Source organism: Propithecus coquereli, unplaced genomic scaffold, assembly GCF_000956105.1.
Source record: "Propithecus coquereli isolate 6110/MARCELLA unplaced genomic scaffold, Pcoq_1.0 Scaffold210, whole genome shotgun sequence".
Classification (NCBI taxonomy): domain Eukaryota; kingdom Metazoa; phylum Chordata; class Mammalia; order Primates; family Indriidae; genus Propithecus; species Propithecus coquereli.
In genome coordinates, this window is record NW_012146079.1 from 1,592,632 (window position 1) to 1,611,050 (window position 18,419).

Genomic DNA, 18,419 nt, shown 5'->3' on the forward strand with positions numbered 1-18,419 from the left:
CTAAATGTGAAAGCACTTTGGAAAGAATAACCATCAAGCAACTGTCAAGTGGCATTAGAGGCAGTGTTAGTGATTAATGTAAATTCTAGACTATGGGAATTGTTTGACAGGGAGGAGTCCAGTTAAAGTATTAAAGAGCAATGACTGTCAAATATCTAAACAATAACAGTTTCTATATCAAATTCTAAGTTTTTTTCTTTTGTTTTTTTCCGACTTTTTGATAAATATATTTTGCTTTAAATATCGCTGTTTTCCCTTTCTCCTTTTATATCATGTAGTTAATTTGGCACTATGGGGATACAAGGATTGCTACAATTTATCAAAGAAGCTTCTGAACCCATCCATGTGAGGAAGTATAAAGGGCAGGTAGTAGCTGTGGATACATATTGCTGGCTTCACAAAGGAGCTATTGCTTGTGCTGAAAAACTAGCCAAAGGTGAACCTACTGATAGGTAAGCTTGGACCTTATATATTCTTTGGTAATTAAGAATTAGACTTACAATGTTATTGTTCCAGAAACAAATTATTTTCACTCCATGCCAGAATTTATCAAGAAGTGAGAGTGTGTGTTTTATAATATTGCCGAATCAGGGATGACTTCCACCTGTGCTATTGGCCTGCTTTTCATTCGTTGTAATAAGCAGATGGACAAAGACCAAAGATTGTTTCATTTGTTCTTTATATAAGATAAACTTTTTAACAATGTTTTGAAAATCCATGATGATTTCAAACATCCATTTTTGGGTACAGAAAACACACTGCTAATCCCTGTTAGCAAAGAAAAAAAGTAAATGTCCTTTAAAATTTCATTATAATTGCATATTTGCTTTCTCCTAAATTTTGCTTGATAATCAGCAGGTCCCAATCACTGTTCTATGCCAGTGCAGGTTCATTGTCACTGATCTACAACAAATAAAGATAATATACTGAGTCATTAAGAAGAGCATATTTGATTTAAAAGGTTATCTTTTAAGATTATGTTTTTCTGTTTCTATTTTTGAACTAAAATATCCTTTATTGAATGATGGGTGTTATAAATGCAGCTGTTTTTGTTAATTGACTTGTCAGAGTAAAAAAAACTGAATACAACATGTGATCCTTGATTGGATCCTGGATTTGGGAAAATAGCAGTGGCGTGCTGGAGCCAGCTCGTATGAGCTCGCTGGACACCGTCTCTTCTCAACTTGGCTTTCATTGGCTCCATGTTGGTCGCTTATCACCATTGTGGAATATTCATGTCAGGAAATTCAGGCACCCCTTCCCCTAGAACTACTTGTTAGACATTTACCGGGATACTACTGGATATAAGAAACATTACTGGGGCAACTGGGCAAATTTTAACACAGACTGTATATTAGATAGTATTGTGTCACTGTTAAATTTCCTAGGTGTGATATGGTACTGTTGGAGGAATCAGGTGTTTATTGTACTATTCTTTCAACTTTTCAATAGATTTGAAATTTTTTTTCTAACTAAAAAATGGGGGCTAGGCGCGGTGGCTCACGCCTGTAATCCTAGCTCTCTGGGAGGCCGAGGCGGGCGGATTGTTTGAGCTCAGGAGTTCGAAACCAGCCTGAGCAAGAGCGAGACCCCGCCTTTACTAAAAATAGAAAGAAATTAATTGGACAACTAAAAATATATACAAAAAAAAAAAAAAAAAACTAGCCGGGCATGGTGGCGCATGCCTGTAGTCCCAGCTACTCGGGAGGCTGAGGCAGGAGGATCACTTGAGCCCAGGAGTTTGAGGTTGCTGTGAGCTAAGATGACGCCACGGCACTCTAGCCCGGGCGACACAGTGAGACTCTGTCTCAAAAAAAAAAAAAAGGTTTAAAAAAAATGGGGGAAGAAGACCAGATTTGGAACCAAAACTGACAGAATTAGAAGAGATGCCAAAGCTCTTTAATCTAAAGATAAGGAAACCAGGGCTTGGAGGGTCAAGTAATCTACCGGACATTACATGGCTCATAAGAATATCCAAGGTAGGATTTGAACCCAAGTCTAATAAATTAAAATTTCTATTTCCTGTGAAAACATTTACTTAAAAAACAAAAACCTCATTCAGAATTGTCTTATCTAGTTTAAAATAGAACAAAAGTTATTACCTCAAGAAAGACAAAGCATTTAAGTGTGTTTTTCTTTTTTTTTTCCCCCATAGGTATGTAGGATTTTGTATGAAATTTTTAAATATGTTACTATCTCACGGGATCAAGCCTATTCTCGTATTTGATGGCTGTACTTTACCTTCTAAAAAGGAAGTAGAAAAGTCCAGAAGAGAGTAAGTTAATTCTCTACTTAATCTCTTAACTTAATTGAACTAAGGTCAGATGTTATAGTCTGTAAGTTACCAATTTTTTAAAATTTTAAGCTGGGCATAATGGTGCATGCCTTTAGTCCAAGGTACACAGGAGTCTGAGGCAAGGGGGATCGCTTGAGCCTAGGATTCAAGGCTGTAATGTGCTGTGATCGCACCTGTAAATAGCCATTGCATTCCAGCCTGGGTGACACAGCGAGACCTTGTCTCTAAAAATAAATAAATAAAATTTTAATTTGTGAAGGCTTATTTTGTAGCCTAGTACATGAACAAATTTCCTTAAATGTTTTATGTGTACTAGATTATTTTCACTATTTTTAAAAGTGTCTTAGTTACTGCATTTTCTTTTGACATAAAGCATTGCTGTGGAAAAATCTAATGGTAATCTTGTGTGTGTGTGTGTGTGTGTGTGTGTGTGTGTGTATGTGTGTGCGCGCGCGCGCGCGTCATAAAGCACTTGTTATTTTTGCCTAGAAGCCCAAAGCATCTGGATTAATATTCTCAAGGACCTGGTGTGCACTTTCAAATGATTTAATTCTAGGAAAATTTCTTTAATTATGGTTTTATTATAGTTTCTTGAGTCAGCCTCTTAAATTTTCTTTATATTTAAAAAATGTTCTTACAGAAGACGACAAGCCAATCTTCTTAAGGGAAAGCAGCTTCTTCGTGAGGGGAGAGTCTCAGAAGCCCGAGAATGTTTTGCCCGCTCTATCAATATCACACATGCGATGGCCCACAAAGTAATTAAAGTAAGTTGAATAAAAAAAGGAAGCCAAAGGAACAAATAGCTTAGTTTTCTAAGTTGTTTATTAATAGGAGAGTAAGAAAATCAGAGGAGGATAATTGTTCTAGACCTAACCTCGAGTAAAGGGCAGGTGTCCAAGGAAGAATGATTAGATCATTAGATAGTGGAGTCCAGCAATTTCCAATGGAGAAATCCTAAGGAATAAATGAGGCTCTTCCTTTTGAGAAGAGTGACTTGAATGGATAAACGCTGTCGGCATGTTCCATAGAGATGAAAGGGACAAACTCCTGGAGGTTTCAGTCTCACCCCACTCTCACGTGGTCTTCAGCACTTACTGTAACCTTCACTCTCGAATCATGGTCAGAGATCTGCCGAAACATCTTCGTGACCTCAGGAACCCTGCTGACTTCTGTTCTTCATCTGCTGCTGCATAGAAGTTTCTTTCTTTATCACTGTAAATCTTAGTGTCAACATGCCCATAGTCCCAGCCCTCACTTTCCACTTTTTATATTCCACCTACTTCATAAAGCCATGATGATAAAGGTGGAATCAGCTTTTATTTTTAGCTTATAGTTCTGCCATTTGGTTCCTGAGTTAAGATAAGCACTAAAATTCTTATTTGGCCTCCTTTTCATGTGGCTGTTTCTTTGCTCTTTCTGTACGAGTCAAGGTTGAAGGAAAGGATGGGGTGCAGCAGAAGGTGTGAAGTATGAGGGGAAATGTGCTCTGTTTAGCCGCAGGAAGAGAGGCTGCACTGTGCGTGGAAGTGGAGAAGAAACCCCAGTTGTTGTACACAAATAGTGGTGTAAAAGGGTGAGAGTAGGACACTTGCTGGGCAAACAGAAACCAAGAAAAATAGCAGATTGCAAGCTGTCACCAGTATTGATAGTAGCAGGATCTCGATACCTCTTTCCCCATGTTTTGCTTCCCAAAGCCTCTCCTCGGGCCTTGGGAACTATTCCCCATGATTTGGGACAAGAAAGTTCCTGTTCCAACTGCCTGGATTTTGAGACAGAGGCTATGATAGGGACTGTTTTTCCCGGCAAGGTTATTTTAAAAGTATTTGCCCACGGTGCATTGGTTTAAACATAGTGATTAGGGTCTATAATCTTGTGGATACAGTGTCAGATAGACTGACAGGACAAACTGTTATTTTTATGGGAACTATATTCAAAGCTCCAAACAAATATCTTGTATACTTTTGGAACGTAATCTTAAGATGGAAGATGGAAGATGGAAGCTTTCTATAATTTGAAATAATTCATTTTGTAGCTCATAGAGTTTTTTTTTTTCTTTCTAAATGTGTAGCAATGTTTCTTTTCTCCAAATTTATAAATTATTTTTTAACTTAATGGCTTCATGATTGGTTCAACATGTACTAGAACTAAAGGTAGAAAAACTCTACTTCGAAGGAAATGATTTTTTGAAAAACACATTAGCATGTGTTGTTGAGGTTAGTAATGAAGTGGTTTTGAAACAGGAAGTTGTTTGGTGCTTTCCAGATGCCATGCTGGAGACTCACTGTGATCCTCTCTGACAGGCTGCTCGGTCTCAGGGAGTAGATTGCCTCGTGGCTCCATATGAAGCTGATGCGCAGTTGGCCTATCTCAACAAAGCTGGTATTGTCCAAGCTATAATTACAGAGGACTCTGATCTCCTAGCTTTTGGCTGTAAAAAGGTACTTAACTGTAACAACTACATATTAATTTTCTATGTAGATAGAAGTAGTATACATAAATCAAGGAGCAGAAGTTTTTCCTCTCCAGGAATAATTATTTATTTTAGTGAGTATCTATAATTACCATCTATTTTTATAATGTTAATTATTTTATTTAAAAATGAAAAGAAGGGTTTTGCTGCTTAACTTTTGTGTAATTTGGACATTTTTTTCAGAGTAAGCCCCTAAGGTCAGAGGGTTTTTGTGACTCACACCAGTAATCCCAGTACTATGGGAGGCTGACATTGGAGGATTGCTTGAGGTTAGGAGTGCAAGATCAGCTTGGGCAACATAGCAAAACCTTGTCTCTACAAAAACTAAAAAGTTAGCCAGGTTTGGTAGCAGGAGCCTGTAGTCCTAGCTACTCAGGAGGCTGAGTGAGCTATGATCATGTCACTGTACTCCAGCCCGAGTGACAAAGTGAGACCCTATCTCTAAAAAAATTAAAAATAATAATGATAACATATGCTGTATATTTTTTAATTAAGTTAGGTGAATCAATTTAATCTGCTAATGGGAAGTTGTGCGGTTATTTAGAATTATGTATGAAACTGTTTAATGGAAAACTTTGTCATGAGATATTAAGGGGAAAAATTAAGATACAAAACTATAAGATGATCTCATTTTTGTTAATGCCTATATTATTTATTTTCATAGATGACTAAAAGGATCTATATCAAAAGATTAATACTGGGTAATAGTGATAAATGATGGAATATGGGCAACTTCTGTTTTCTTCCTGAATTTCTATGTTTTCCAGATTTTCTATTAATGCAATAAACATGTATTATTATTAATAATAACAAAAGGGTTACTTTAAAAAGAAAAAGTGACAGAAGGGGAAAATGTTTTTTGTATGCATTACTATTTGATCATCATGGCAACCCTGTGAAGTAAACAGGAAGTAAAGAGGTGCAGAAAGGGCTTTCTTTATATCAGACTCGGAACAATCAAGTCCTGGCTGTATCGCCTTGTCCTAGTCATATTCTGTGCTTCAGTTTAATTTATTTTCAAATTCATAATCATTAACATGCCAGGCCATAACTCCTATCTTTCAGTGTTAACAGTGAACGAAGAACAAGAAATATTTCTTAGAATTATTGTCACGGATTAATGACAAATAAAAGTGGCCCTTCCAGGTGTTAACAATTTCTCTTCCTTTTGAAGGTGATTTTAAAAATGGACCAGTTTGGAAATGGACTAGAAATTGATCAGGCTCGACTAGGAATGTGCAAACAGCTTGGGGATGTGTTCACGGAAGAGAAGTTCCGTTACATGTGCATTCTTTCAGGCTGTGACTATCTCCCATCACTGCGTGGAATTGGATTAGCAAAGGCATGCAAAGTACTGAGACTAGCCAATAATCCAGATATTATAAAGGTAAGGGCGATCTTTAATAATAGAATGAACCACTCAGAATATGGATTTTAAATATTCTGTTATGTCAATAGCCTATATTATGTCATTAAAAGGAGAAAATGATTAAAACACCAGAACTTTGCTCCTAGCAACTAACAAACATTAGAAGAACCATGTTTTCAGCAATTGATGAAAAAGTAGTAGTGATTTCTAAAATGAAGATGAATATAAAGAGACATAAGGGCAAAATATTCTGGGATAGAATTAATGTTAAACTCGGTCTTTTGATTGGTTATCAAACTTTTTGGTCTCAGGATTTACCTTTATACTCCTAAAAGCTCTTTGTGGTAATGTTTTTTGTTTATGTGGGTTATAACTATTGATATTTACCAAATTAAATGTTAAGATGAAAATTTAAATGATTATCAAGTCACTTAAATATTACAATAAATTCATTACATATTAACATAAATAGCATGTTTTTATGAAAAATAACTATTTTTCAAAACAAAAATTTTGAGAGAGAGGAATTATACATTTATGCAAATCTCTTTAATATGGCTTAATGGAAGACAGCTGGAATCTCATACAGGTTGAGCATCCCTAATCTAAAAATCTGAAATGCTCCAAAATCTGAAACTTTTTGAGCACCAGCATGATAAGTGGAAAATGTCACACCTGATCTCATGTGAGGGATGTACAAAATTATTAAAAATATTGTATAAAATTATTTTCAGACTACGTGTGTAAGATGTACATGAAACATAAATGAATTTTGTGTTTAGACTCGGGTCCCATCCCCGAGATATTTTATTATGCATATGCAAATATTTCAAAATTCAAAAAAAATCGAAAATCTGAAATACTTCTGGTCCCAAGCATTTTGGTGAAAGTATACTCAATCTGTATCTACTTCCTCATTCAGTCTCGTTTGATATCTTATGTCATATATCCTCTGGAAAATTCTGACACTCCATGTATCACTACTGTGTAGTTTTTCTTAAAAAATAAACATACATTAAAGAAGCTCATTTTCCCCCTGGGTAGGTCTCTAAGGCCCTCATAGTTTGCGGAGCAGAAATTCCATTTTCTGTTTCTAAAAGTAGAAAGCATAAGTCCTCAGGGCTAAGGGTGATGTAATGTAATGGAAAGATCTCTAGGTTGGGAGATAGTATCCCAGCTGGGAATAGCGCCACATGCCCTCACTAGCCTGTGACTCCAGAACCACTTTAGTTCTCTGGGTCTTCCCTTCATGCATGAATTTGATATATAATATTTAAGATCCCTTCTAGCTTGAAGTATCTGTGGCTCATAGGTGTCGGAATGTCAACTTAGTTTAAAACTATGATCTAAGAATATTTGGGTTTTTTTAATTCTCAGGTTTTGTATGTTTATTTTTTGCTTTCTGGATGAAAGGGACTTTGAGAATGAAGAATGTGTGTTAAAGTTACACCTAGGAACATAAACTTGATGTATAACTGAATTTTTGGTCCTTTGGACTAATAGTAGAAAAACCAAAGAAAATACTAGTTATGAGACTTAAAATTTTAAGTGATATGACATGATTGTGTTTGCTGGCAGAGTTTTTTAATGTAAATGAAAGCAATTGATTTTTCAGTCCCTCCTCATGCTCCTCTAATATGAACTGGTCAGTCTTGAGGATAACATGTTCCCTATTCTTTAGTTACAGATAAAATATTTTTGTATCCATTGTTAGATTATCAAGAAAATTGGACATTATCTCAAGATGAATATAACAGTACCAGAAGATTACATCCAAGGATTTATTCGAGCCAACAATACCTTCCTTTATCAGCTAGTTTTTGATCCCATCACAAGGAAACTAATCCCTCTGAATGCCTATGAAGATGACATTGATCCTGAAACACTAAGCTATGCTGGGCGGTATCCTTTCTGAACCAGAATGGTAGACTTTTGTGCTGCTTCTGTATTTTAATGGTGATATTTTTCATGAGACATTCAGTAAAAAGCTTGCAGATTGTTTTTTGCTTTCTTTTTTATAGTGAAATCTGTATTTTGTTCATTTCAATCACCATGTCAGTGAAAATGTAGAATAGCTTTTTGTTTATAAATCTGAGGCTCATCTTCTATAGCATGCTAATTACTTAGATTGACTGAGAGGAGCATGCACAGGGTCTGTCACTTAGGGTACACATTTCCAAGGTAGCATTTCAGAGAACCCCAAGCTCGTGGCCAGCAAGCTCAGTTTATCAGGAAGAGCATTCTGGGTATATGAATGTACCGGGAGAGGTTGCCCTACCTGTAGCCACTGGCCTTGTGCACTCAGGCAGATGCAGAGCCCTGAGTCACTTAGATGGTGGCTGGGACTTTCTCCTCCACCTCCCTTGCAAGAGAGGGAATTAGCGATGACTTGGGGCTTTGCTTCACAAGATGCTCAACTCCTGCAGGGACAAATAGACACTAGCAAACTATGCCTGTGGTTTCAGTAATGCCGATGTGGAAAGTAAATAGGATCCATTTAAGTCATAAACCTGAAGATTTTCTGTGACAATAGAAAACACTTTTCTATCTTAGTACAGAATCATTTGATTAGGTGTTAATAAAGGCATTTTTCCTTAATCTTACCAACCTAGGTATGTTGATGATTCTATAGCTCTTCAAATAGCACTTGGAAATAAAGATATAAATACTTTTGAACAGATCGATGACTACAATCCAGACATTGCTAAGGTAACATTTTAATGAATGCTGTGTAAAATCACACATTAGTTATGTCTCAGGAACTGCGATTAAAGGCAAATCTTGATTTACCAAACATCTTTTAAGTATTTCTATATCCAGGCACTATGCAGAGTGTACATTGAAAACAACTTGATCCTAGAGAAATTACATCTCTTAGAACATAGGTATACTGGTTAATTTTTTTAAATTGATAAGTAACCACCTTATGTATTATCTAACTTTTATACTTAAACATTTCATTTGAATACACTAAGCATGTGATGCTTTTTTTTTCTCATCTCACCCCATTCAGCCTCTTGGCATTTGGCATTTGTTGAAGGAATACTACCCTTGGGAGTAAAAGCTGTTTTTTACTCATTCATAATTTAGCAAATATTTAGTGTGCACCCCTGCTATTTGTCTTTGACCCTTGGCTATTATCTTTTACTTTTTTCCCGATTGTATATATCCCTTAAGATACTGTCTCCTGCCATTCTCTTCTTTCTCTTCATATTTCTTTTCATCCTCTGTTCTCTTTTTATATTTCTTCCTTAGATAAATCCTTAGGACTTTAATTATACCATTTATGCAGAGAACTCACATATCTCCATCTTTACCCCAATCTCTCACCTGTGCACCCTAACCACAGAATTTTCAATATCTAATGTATCTCTGCATAAATGATTTCCTGTGGCCTCAAATCTATCCATAGTCAAAACCAAACTCTTCATTGTTTATCGGCTTTCCTTAATAACATTTCTTTTATCTTTCTTTTTTAGCACTTATTACTACGTTACATTATGCTTCTATTATTTTCTGATTCTTCCTAATAGAATGTAGTCTTCATAAAGGCAGGACTTTGTGATCATCACTGTTATATTTACCATGTTTCTCTGTTGAATGAGCGAATGTCAATTACATGAGCTCTTTCATTCTCTCAGACTAGAAAACTTGGAAATAATTTTTGGCTTCCCTTTCATTTCTAAGGCTTCTTTCCTCTTTTAGTTGTCCTTCTGGTTGATATTTTCTTTTTCTCAGAGCTTCCAGTCTAATCAAGGTCTTTTTACCCTTGCTCACTAATTCAGTCCTTTGCTAAGCATGTATTCGGCACTATAACTGACGTAGGTTAGCTGGGGTTCTGGAATATGAAGAAAAATAAAATATAGTCCTTGCCTATAAGGTTCTCATTGGCTTCTCTCTCAGTATACAGAGAGAAACGTTTTAAGTACTAGAGATGTATTTATTCTAGGCTCTGGGGAAACAAAAGGCTTGTACGTAACTCCGCCTAAGAAAGGAATGCTTTCTTAGTAATGACAAATATTTTTTGAGCAGTTACTATATTCCAAGTACTATTCTTATTTACCGTAATAACCCATTTACTCTTCAGCAACCTGCTGATGTCAGTACAATTATTCTCATTTTACAGATGAGAAAACAATTAGAGGAAGGTTAGGTAACTTGCTCAGGTCACACATTTCATAAACAGAGGAGCTCTAATTCCAAGCCATGTTTTACTGTCTGCTTAAAAAAAAACTGATTTGCAAGGATGAGCAGGGTTTTTCAAGATGAGTAAGTGAGTCCAGGCTGAAGAAAATAGCATATGTAGAAGAGGGTAACATGTTAAGAGGACTCTTAAGTTATTTGTTATGGCTGGACTAAGAATGTCTCAGTGGTTACTATGTGAAGGAATGAGATCTCCTTGAGAAGAAAAAGAAGTGAGCCTGGAGAAGATGACCTCTGACAGACTGGTGACTAATTGAGCACTGGAAATTAATCTTTACTGTCAGCTGAAATAAGCCAAGCCTACTAAGAGCACAAATGCATATCGACACTAAAAATGAACTTTATGTTCATCAACTCGAATTATGTAAACATTACACGCAGTTTGCTATTTCTTTATTTTCTCTCCTGACCTCCACTATCTAATATGATAGCCACATGTGGCTATTTCAGTTAGTTAAAATTAAACAAAATTGCTGTTTTAGTTCTTCAGTTGTATTAGCTACCTTTCAAGTGCTTAGTGGTTAGTGGCTACCATATTGCACAGCACAGAACATTTCTATCATTATAGAAAATTCTATTAAATTTTTAATTTTTATCATTTTTATATCTAAGGACCCTTTCATTTTACTTTTTTTGAAGATTTTGTTTCATGGATGTCATCTCTTATCTCTCTGAGAATATTAATTATAATTTCTTGGGTATTCTCTCTGCATATCTGTTTGCTTTGAATTTTTTTTTTTTTTTCCTGTTTTGGTCTTTTCTCTCTCATGGTGGAGACTTTCTTCTGTCCATTTGTCCATAATGAAGGGATACTGAAAAGTTCACCGAAAGCTTTGTGTGAATGAGAAGAGCTTATCTTGGACTTCATTCTTGAGTGATCTAGTTGGTAAGAAGCTGGCTTTGCTTTATAAATTCTCCGATGTCCAGATTGTTTCTCTGTAGTTATATTTTTCCAACAAGGGATTGTCTGATTTCTGCTTAGGATATTAAACTTGACTGTCTGCATTTTGAGAACAGGATAGGGGAAATGAGTTGGGGTAGGCCAGGAAGGGGTATCATGGCTTCTCACCATTTAATATTAGCCTTTCATTTTAATCAGTGTTCACAGACAAATGATCTCTCCACCTTCTGAAATGCCTGCTGTTTCTATGTTACTGTTTCTGGATTTCAAAAGTTTAGTTGCTCTTGTTCTGAAGGTGGGTGGGTGTTAGTTGGCTGTATGGTCAGGTTGGAGATGGAGACACAGGGCCAAATAACCCCCCTCTTTTCAGCCCTCCCCCTACCACTGGCCTCCATGGTATCTGGTGCCTTAAATTCCTGAGCCTTTCTCTAGTTTCTATGGGTGGAATTGGCTTCCCTTTGGTATTTTCTTCTGTAGGCACTTAATCTGATTTCTTTTCTACTAAGTCTTTTAAATTCTTCCATCTGTACTCTATCTTCACTATGGTTTTGGAAGTTACAGATATCTCCTAATTTTATTGCAGATGGAGTTTGTTTCTTGTTCTTATTTTGGTGAGTGATTATGGAAAGAAGGGGACCAAAAAATATTTGCTCTGCTATCTTTACACATTTGATTTATTGATACTATTATAATTTCATTCCATTTTCAAAGGAAAATTCTTAAGCTTTTCCTTTATCTCAGAAAATAAAAAATAAAAATAGTTGGTTGTATTGAATATGTCCAGTTATGAATGAGAAGGTTATGGATTGCTAAGGTGGCCATCCTTCACAAGCCCAGATCTCTGTTAGATCTTTCCCTTTTTCATAGAGAAATTTCTGTAGGAACCATAATTGTATACCAAACTAATTAATTCTAACATTTATTCTTCCCAGCTGGTTTTCTATTTGCCTGTTTGTTTTTTCAATTAAACCATCAATGAGATCTAATGCCATGAGCCATATTGCTAAAACTGTTTTTTTAATACTAATTCTTTCAAATTACCTTCCTTGTTAATTCTCAAAAGGGTATTCTTAATTTTTGCCTTTTAAATGAAAGACTTAGATTAGATTCTGAGTTTATGTGGGATTTTTGTCAGGTGAGATTCACACCCCAACTAATGACATATTTTGTATCTTTGTTCATTTTTTTCCCTTTGGCTGTCCTTCTCTGTTAGAATGTCATTGACATCCTCTTAACAGATCGTCTTCCAAAATATGTTGTGATTGTGAATAACTTACATTAACATTAAAAGTGATTATTTTCCAATACTAACTGACATTAAGCCCTTTCTCAGAGCAAGTTTTTTGCAAGACTCATTGTAGACCGAAGTAGCTTTCTATTTCTCTGTTGTCCACTAATGATGGTACCAGGTATCAGTCATAATAGAAACCAGTATTTTGTAACTTAAGATTGTTTTGCTTTGAACTCAACCAATTTCTGGACATAGGATAGTTGATTACTTTAAATACGTAATTTTATGGTTGTGGCTCAGGTGCATTTTAAAGTATTTATAAATGATTATTTAGAGGCATACTGATGGATAATTAAGCTAATTAATATTGTGTATGGGAAAAATACTCAAATTTTAAAGGCACTCTATTCCTAGCCACCTGTCATCAATTGCAGTCTCATTTCTTGCGCTGTTTATCTTAGGAAGGTTTATTTTTTATTTCTTAGAAATAAGCTGACAAGGTCACTTGACTCTCATTAGAAGAGAAACAGGCCTAAGAATGAATGTAAGACACATTTAATGAAAAGTATAGGACTGACCAGCAAAGTAAAAAATGTTATTAGAGGACAGATATTTCATCAAACACTTTTCTTTTTAAAGTAACTTAATATGTTTGTTTATAATTTATGTTGATACACAGGGAAATGGATTGATTATTTTCCTATTTAAAGTAACCTTTTTTTTTTTTCCTTTTTTAGCCTGTCCAATTAAGAAGTCATAGTTGGAATGACAAAACATGTCATAAGTCATCTAATGTTAATAGCATTTGGCATAGGAATTATTGTCCTAGACTAGAGTTGGATATTGTTTCAGACGCTACACAATTGAAGGAAAATTCAAATACTGTGGGAATTGAACAAGTGATTAGTACTAAAGGGTTAAATCTTCCAAGGAAACCATCCATTGTGAAAAGACCAAGAAGTGGTATGTATTTCATTTTTGCAAAATGCTAGTTAGTATTGGTGATATTTAAGAAATCTTTGCCAAACCCAAGGTCACTAAGATTTTCTCCTGTTTTCTTCTAGAAGTTTTGTAGTGTTAGCTCTTACATTTAGGCCTATGGTCCATTTTGAGTTAATTTTTTTGTATAATGTGAGGTATGGATCAAGGTTCCTTACCTTGCATGTGGCAATTCAATTGTTCAGTACCGTTTGCTAAAAAGTTTTCCTTTCCCCATTTAGTTGCCTTGGGACATGTGTTGAAAATCAATTGACCACGTGAGTCTTTTTCTGAACTCTGTTATTCTGTACCATTCCTCTCTTCATCAGTCTTTACATCAGGCACATTCTTGATTACTGCACCTTTATAGTAAATCTTGAACTCAGGTAGTATAAATCCCCTAAGTTTGTTTTCTTTTGAAAAGCTCTTTTGGATATTCTGTGTTCTTCATGTTTCTACATAAGATAACATATGAAAGTACCTGGTATATAACAAGTACAAGCCAAAGAATTAACTTGTTAATTTCTAAAAAAAAAATGCTGTTGTGATTTAGTTGAATCTATAGATAGGTTTGGTAAAAGTTGACTTCTTCTTATATTGAATTTTCTGATTATTTAAGTCTTCAATGCTTTGTAGTTTTCAATATATAGGTCTTACACATCTATTGTCAAATTTATCCTTGTATCAGATTTTTGATGCTTCTGTAAATGGTATTTATTTTGATTTTCAGTTCATTGCTAGCATACAGAAATACAATTGATTTTTGTATATTAACCTTCTATTTTACAACCTTGCTAAAGTCACTTATTAGTTCTAGTATCTCTTTTGTAGGCGCTGCAGGATTTTCTATATAGACAATTACGTCACCTACAGATAATGACAGTGTTGCTGCTTCTTTTCCAGTTTAGATGCCTTTCATTTCTTTTTCTTGCCTGCTAGAACCTCCAGTACAATGTTGAATAGAAGTGCTGAAAGTGGAATAGTAGGTATTGAGACAAAGGTTGGGGACTTTTTTTTACCATAGAAGGCATTTAGAAGTGGGAAGAATGACTGCAATTTCTTCCTCCTCCCTTCCTTCCTTCATACATCTACAGCAGCGAATGAAATATCAACAACAGAAATAAAACAAAGACCTTTGCAAAATTTTAGTTCATGCTTTTATTTTTTAAGTTTAGGTATAGATTATATGTGTTTGGCCAAAATATCCTGATTCCTTATTAACCTAAATCTTTTTCATGATAATATCTCTGAACTTTTGTTTCTTCATATGAAATGGGAACGATATTGCCTATTTCACAAGTTTTTTTATATGTTACATAAGATAATATATAAAAGTACCTGGTATATAACAAGTACAATGTATGCATTAGTTCCTTTTCTTCTGCTGCCATCAAAATACACTGTTCATTTTGTGTAGAGAGCTCATAATCAGTAAGTTCTTTATGTCAGATTAAGTCTACTTTTTTATAGCTACCACTTATCAATCAATTTTGTCCCTGGGCACACAAGAACAAAAACAAAAGAAAAAAAGCTAGATTAAATTTAATCCCTATTTTATATAACACCCCTTCAGATGTTTAGAGACAGTCATTGTGACTCTCCTAAATTTCTCTTCCAGGCCATAGTTCCTTATCTGTTTAGGTTGGGCTTTGGATACAATACAGTTTTTTAATAACTGTGTAATTGTTCCAGTGAGTATGATTGTTGAAATATGGTCTATTTACCACAGACTAGAGTAAATATTTAGAACTGTGGCACTATTTCAGTCCTTCATCCAGAGACTGTGCTTTTGTTTTTACAAACTGAGATTGCATTAGCTTTTATTAGCATTCTTGTCATTTTGCTGGCATTTGCTGAGTTTATAACTGAAATCTGCCAAGTTTATAATCGAAATTTGTCAGTTGCTATTCAGTCAGGTACAGTTTATATTTTAAATTTAAATGTGGGTTAATTTATCCCTGTTGTGGTAATCTTAATTCATTTTAGTTCGTTGTTCTGCTTGTTAATATTTCTTTTCTGTTTTGAATCTTTCTAATGTCTTCTAACAAATGGGCATTATCTATGTCTTCTGGAAATTAGATAAGTATGGCTTCCTATTTCTTAAAGTTTTGGTTAAAATGTTTTTGCTTATATAATATTTATGTGAATCAGAGCAAGTACAGAAATCTAGAGCACATGAGACAGACTTCCTTTCAGATTAACACTCACCAATGTCCTTTAAGGGCTATACAACTTGCTACAAATCCACATAACTAATATATAATAGATACTGTTCTACATGGTCCACTAGGATAATATAAGAGACCCTGAAGCATCTTATTGAATTCAAGATAGGCTCAATATGCGAATTCCCCTGAATGGCCATGCTAACAGCCTTATCATAAAAAGAAAAAGAGGTTAATCTGGTGTGGCTTCTTGGAGAAGGCTTGCTGGGGATCCTAGGATACCTTTTTTGTTCTTCTGTAAGGGTTCACAATTTTGCACATAATAAAACAGAGGTAGTTTTTGCCAGGAATCAAAATCTAATTCATTGATAGAGCTTTTTAAAAATCTGTGCCTTTTCAAAATGGTGACATCATCTTGTCTCTAATATTTTGATACTCCCAACCTATCTCACCAACTTCTTAAAGATTTACAATAGTGTGCACTTATGTCTCTGTAGATCTTACCAACTTAAAGATTACAATTGCATATATTTATGCCTCCATGGAGTAGAAGCTATTCAGACTCAGAATTAGTGGAACTAATTTAAATCACCTTAGTGTTCCTGCCTATTTCAAGCTTTAACCTTTTTATTATTAATATTTAGTCTTCTAGTTTATTGTAATGCCATTGAATACATTTGACACACAGCAATCTTCTTGGGTATAATAGTGAAGTAATGATCAGAGCTAGAGCACAAATACTTTTGACTACATGACAGTTATGTATCAAAAACCATAACACATAGCGTGTATAAATAGCTGCTCATTTTACTGGAACATTTTAAAAATCAATCATTAATCATACATTTACATATAAATTTCCCTAAAATTTTTTTATGTTTGAAATTAGGCCCTTATTTTAATGAATATTTGCAGAATGATTAGGCCCTGAAATTTTGATTTGGGTAATTTCACATAAAATTCCATAAATAATTGATATGAAATCTTAAATAATTTGTGAAGTTATAAAACTTAGCTAAGGGAATTTTTTTTTTTTTTTTTTTTGAGTCTTATGACTTTTTCTTTTGTTATATAGAGGTACTCTGCATGGACATGAGAGGTGCTTCATTTGGGAAGTTATAAAACTTAGCTTTAAGGGATTTTTTTTTTTTTTTTTTGAGTCATCCCTGTGTTTCCTTTTATGAGGCATAGTTTAAAAAAGTAAGACTTTACCTTTAGGACAGTATGATATAGAGTATGAGGTTAAGGCCAAATCTAACTACAAAAGAAACAAAGATTTATAGATAATTTTGTTTTTATTTAGAAGAGCTGTCAGAAGATTATCTGTTGAGTCAGTATTCTTCTTCATGTACAAAGAAGTCCAAGAAGAATAGCTGTGAAGGTAATAAATCATTAAACTTTACTGAAATGTTCGTGCCTGACCTGGTAGAAGGAACTACCAACAGAAAAAGCTTAAGCACTCCACCGAGGACAAGAAATAAATTTGCAGCATTTCTGCAGAGAAAAAATGAAGAAAGTGGTGCAGTTGTGGTTCCAGGGACCAGAAGCAGGTATAGTTATATCTGTAGAATGTTGTCTGTTGTATTATGTACTGTTTTGGTATTTATTTTATCTTAAATAAACATTGAATGTAGAGGGAGATAGGTGTAGGACTTTTAATCTGATTACAGTTCTATCATGTATTGCCTTAGTTCTGACCTAAATGCATCACTGTTTCTTTAACTTCTGTTACTTTTGTAATCTCTGCATACAGAAGGAAAATAAAACAGGGTTGTAGCCCCTGCTCTTACATTTTGCATTATAGAAATTCTGTTATTTTGGGAGTTTCTTTCCTCTGCCTTTTTTGTTTCTACTCTTTAGTTTCTCTGAGGGCTTATACAATTTTGCAAAGTATTTTCATAAATATATTCAAATATAGTTGACTATAGAGCTATAATGTTAATTGAGAACTTCAAAGCATGCTAGGTGCTGTGGTTACAAAAAAGGGAAAGACCTAGTTTTATTTTTGAGAAGCTTGTATTCCAGCTTGTGGTTGGAAAAATAAGTATATAAACAAAGTCCTTCCGTACAGTGTGGTAAGTACAGTGATAAAGGCATGTGTATGGTGTTTTGAGGCATTCAAGGGGCATCTAACACTGGGGCAATGGTTGGAAAGGGTGAGAGGGAAGGGACAAGTGTTGGGTGTCCCTCCCTAGTCTAAAATGACTAGTGGAGTGAAGCAGACAGAGACTGGGACCAAGTACCTTCCCAGTAGAGGCAAACAGCTTGAGCAAAGGCATGGAGGTGGGGAATAGCTTTGGCAGGGGGCAGCTACTCACTGTTGATCACTGCCGTTCTCAACTACTGCCAGAATGAAAGTTAGGGAAGGGTCACTGGTGAGGGAGCAGAAGGAGGCAGGAGGCTAGTTCATTGAAGGCTTGTCTACCAAGAGAAAACCTGTAGCCTTTAGGAAACTTTAGAGAATTTTAATTAGAGAAAGGGTATGATTTGATTCCTGTTTTAGATAGACCACACTGAGTGCCCCATGAAGAATGAATTTGAAAGGACCACTAGTAGAGCACAAAGATCAGTTAGGCTGTCTCCATAGTCCCTGCCAGCGATAATGAGATTTTGAAGTCAGTATAACTTGGGGCGTTTTGACCCTGGAGTCAGGCTGTCTAGATGCGAATCTTGTCCTGTTCACTCCTGAGATGTTCAACTTGGACACGTTAACTTCTGGGTGCTTCAGTTTTCTCTTTTTGTTTTGTTTTGTTTTGTTTTGTTTTTGAGACAGAGTCTCACTTTGTTGCCCTGGCTAGAGTGAGTG

At 35.2% G+C, this 18,419-nt stretch overlaps 1 protein-coding gene across 1 annotated transcript in view; it reads left to right on the forward strand.

Annotated features, from left to right (window-relative positions):
- Nucleotides 1-291: 291 nt before the first annotated feature.
- Nucleotides 292-18,419, forward strand: part of EXO1 (exonuclease 1) — a 31,962-nt gene continuing 13,834 nt past the window's right edge. Inside the window, exons 1-9 of the mRNA XM_012644359.1 lie at nucleotides 292-452; nucleotides 2,156-2,275; nucleotides 2,937-3,060; nucleotides 4,597-4,734; nucleotides 5,941-6,153; nucleotides 7,850-8,037; nucleotides 8,748-8,844; nucleotides 13,208-13,433; nucleotides 16,917-17,163. Of these exons, the coding sequence (XP_012499813.1) occupies nucleotides 292-452; nucleotides 2,156-2,275; nucleotides 2,937-3,060; nucleotides 4,597-4,734; nucleotides 5,941-6,153; nucleotides 7,850-8,037; nucleotides 8,748-8,844; nucleotides 13,208-13,433; nucleotides 16,917-17,163 (1,514 nt within the window). The remainder of the gene's footprint in view (nucleotides 453-2,155; nucleotides 2,276-2,936; nucleotides 3,061-4,596; nucleotides 4,735-5,940; nucleotides 6,154-7,849; nucleotides 8,038-8,747; nucleotides 8,845-13,207; nucleotides 13,434-16,916; nucleotides 17,164-18,419) is intronic.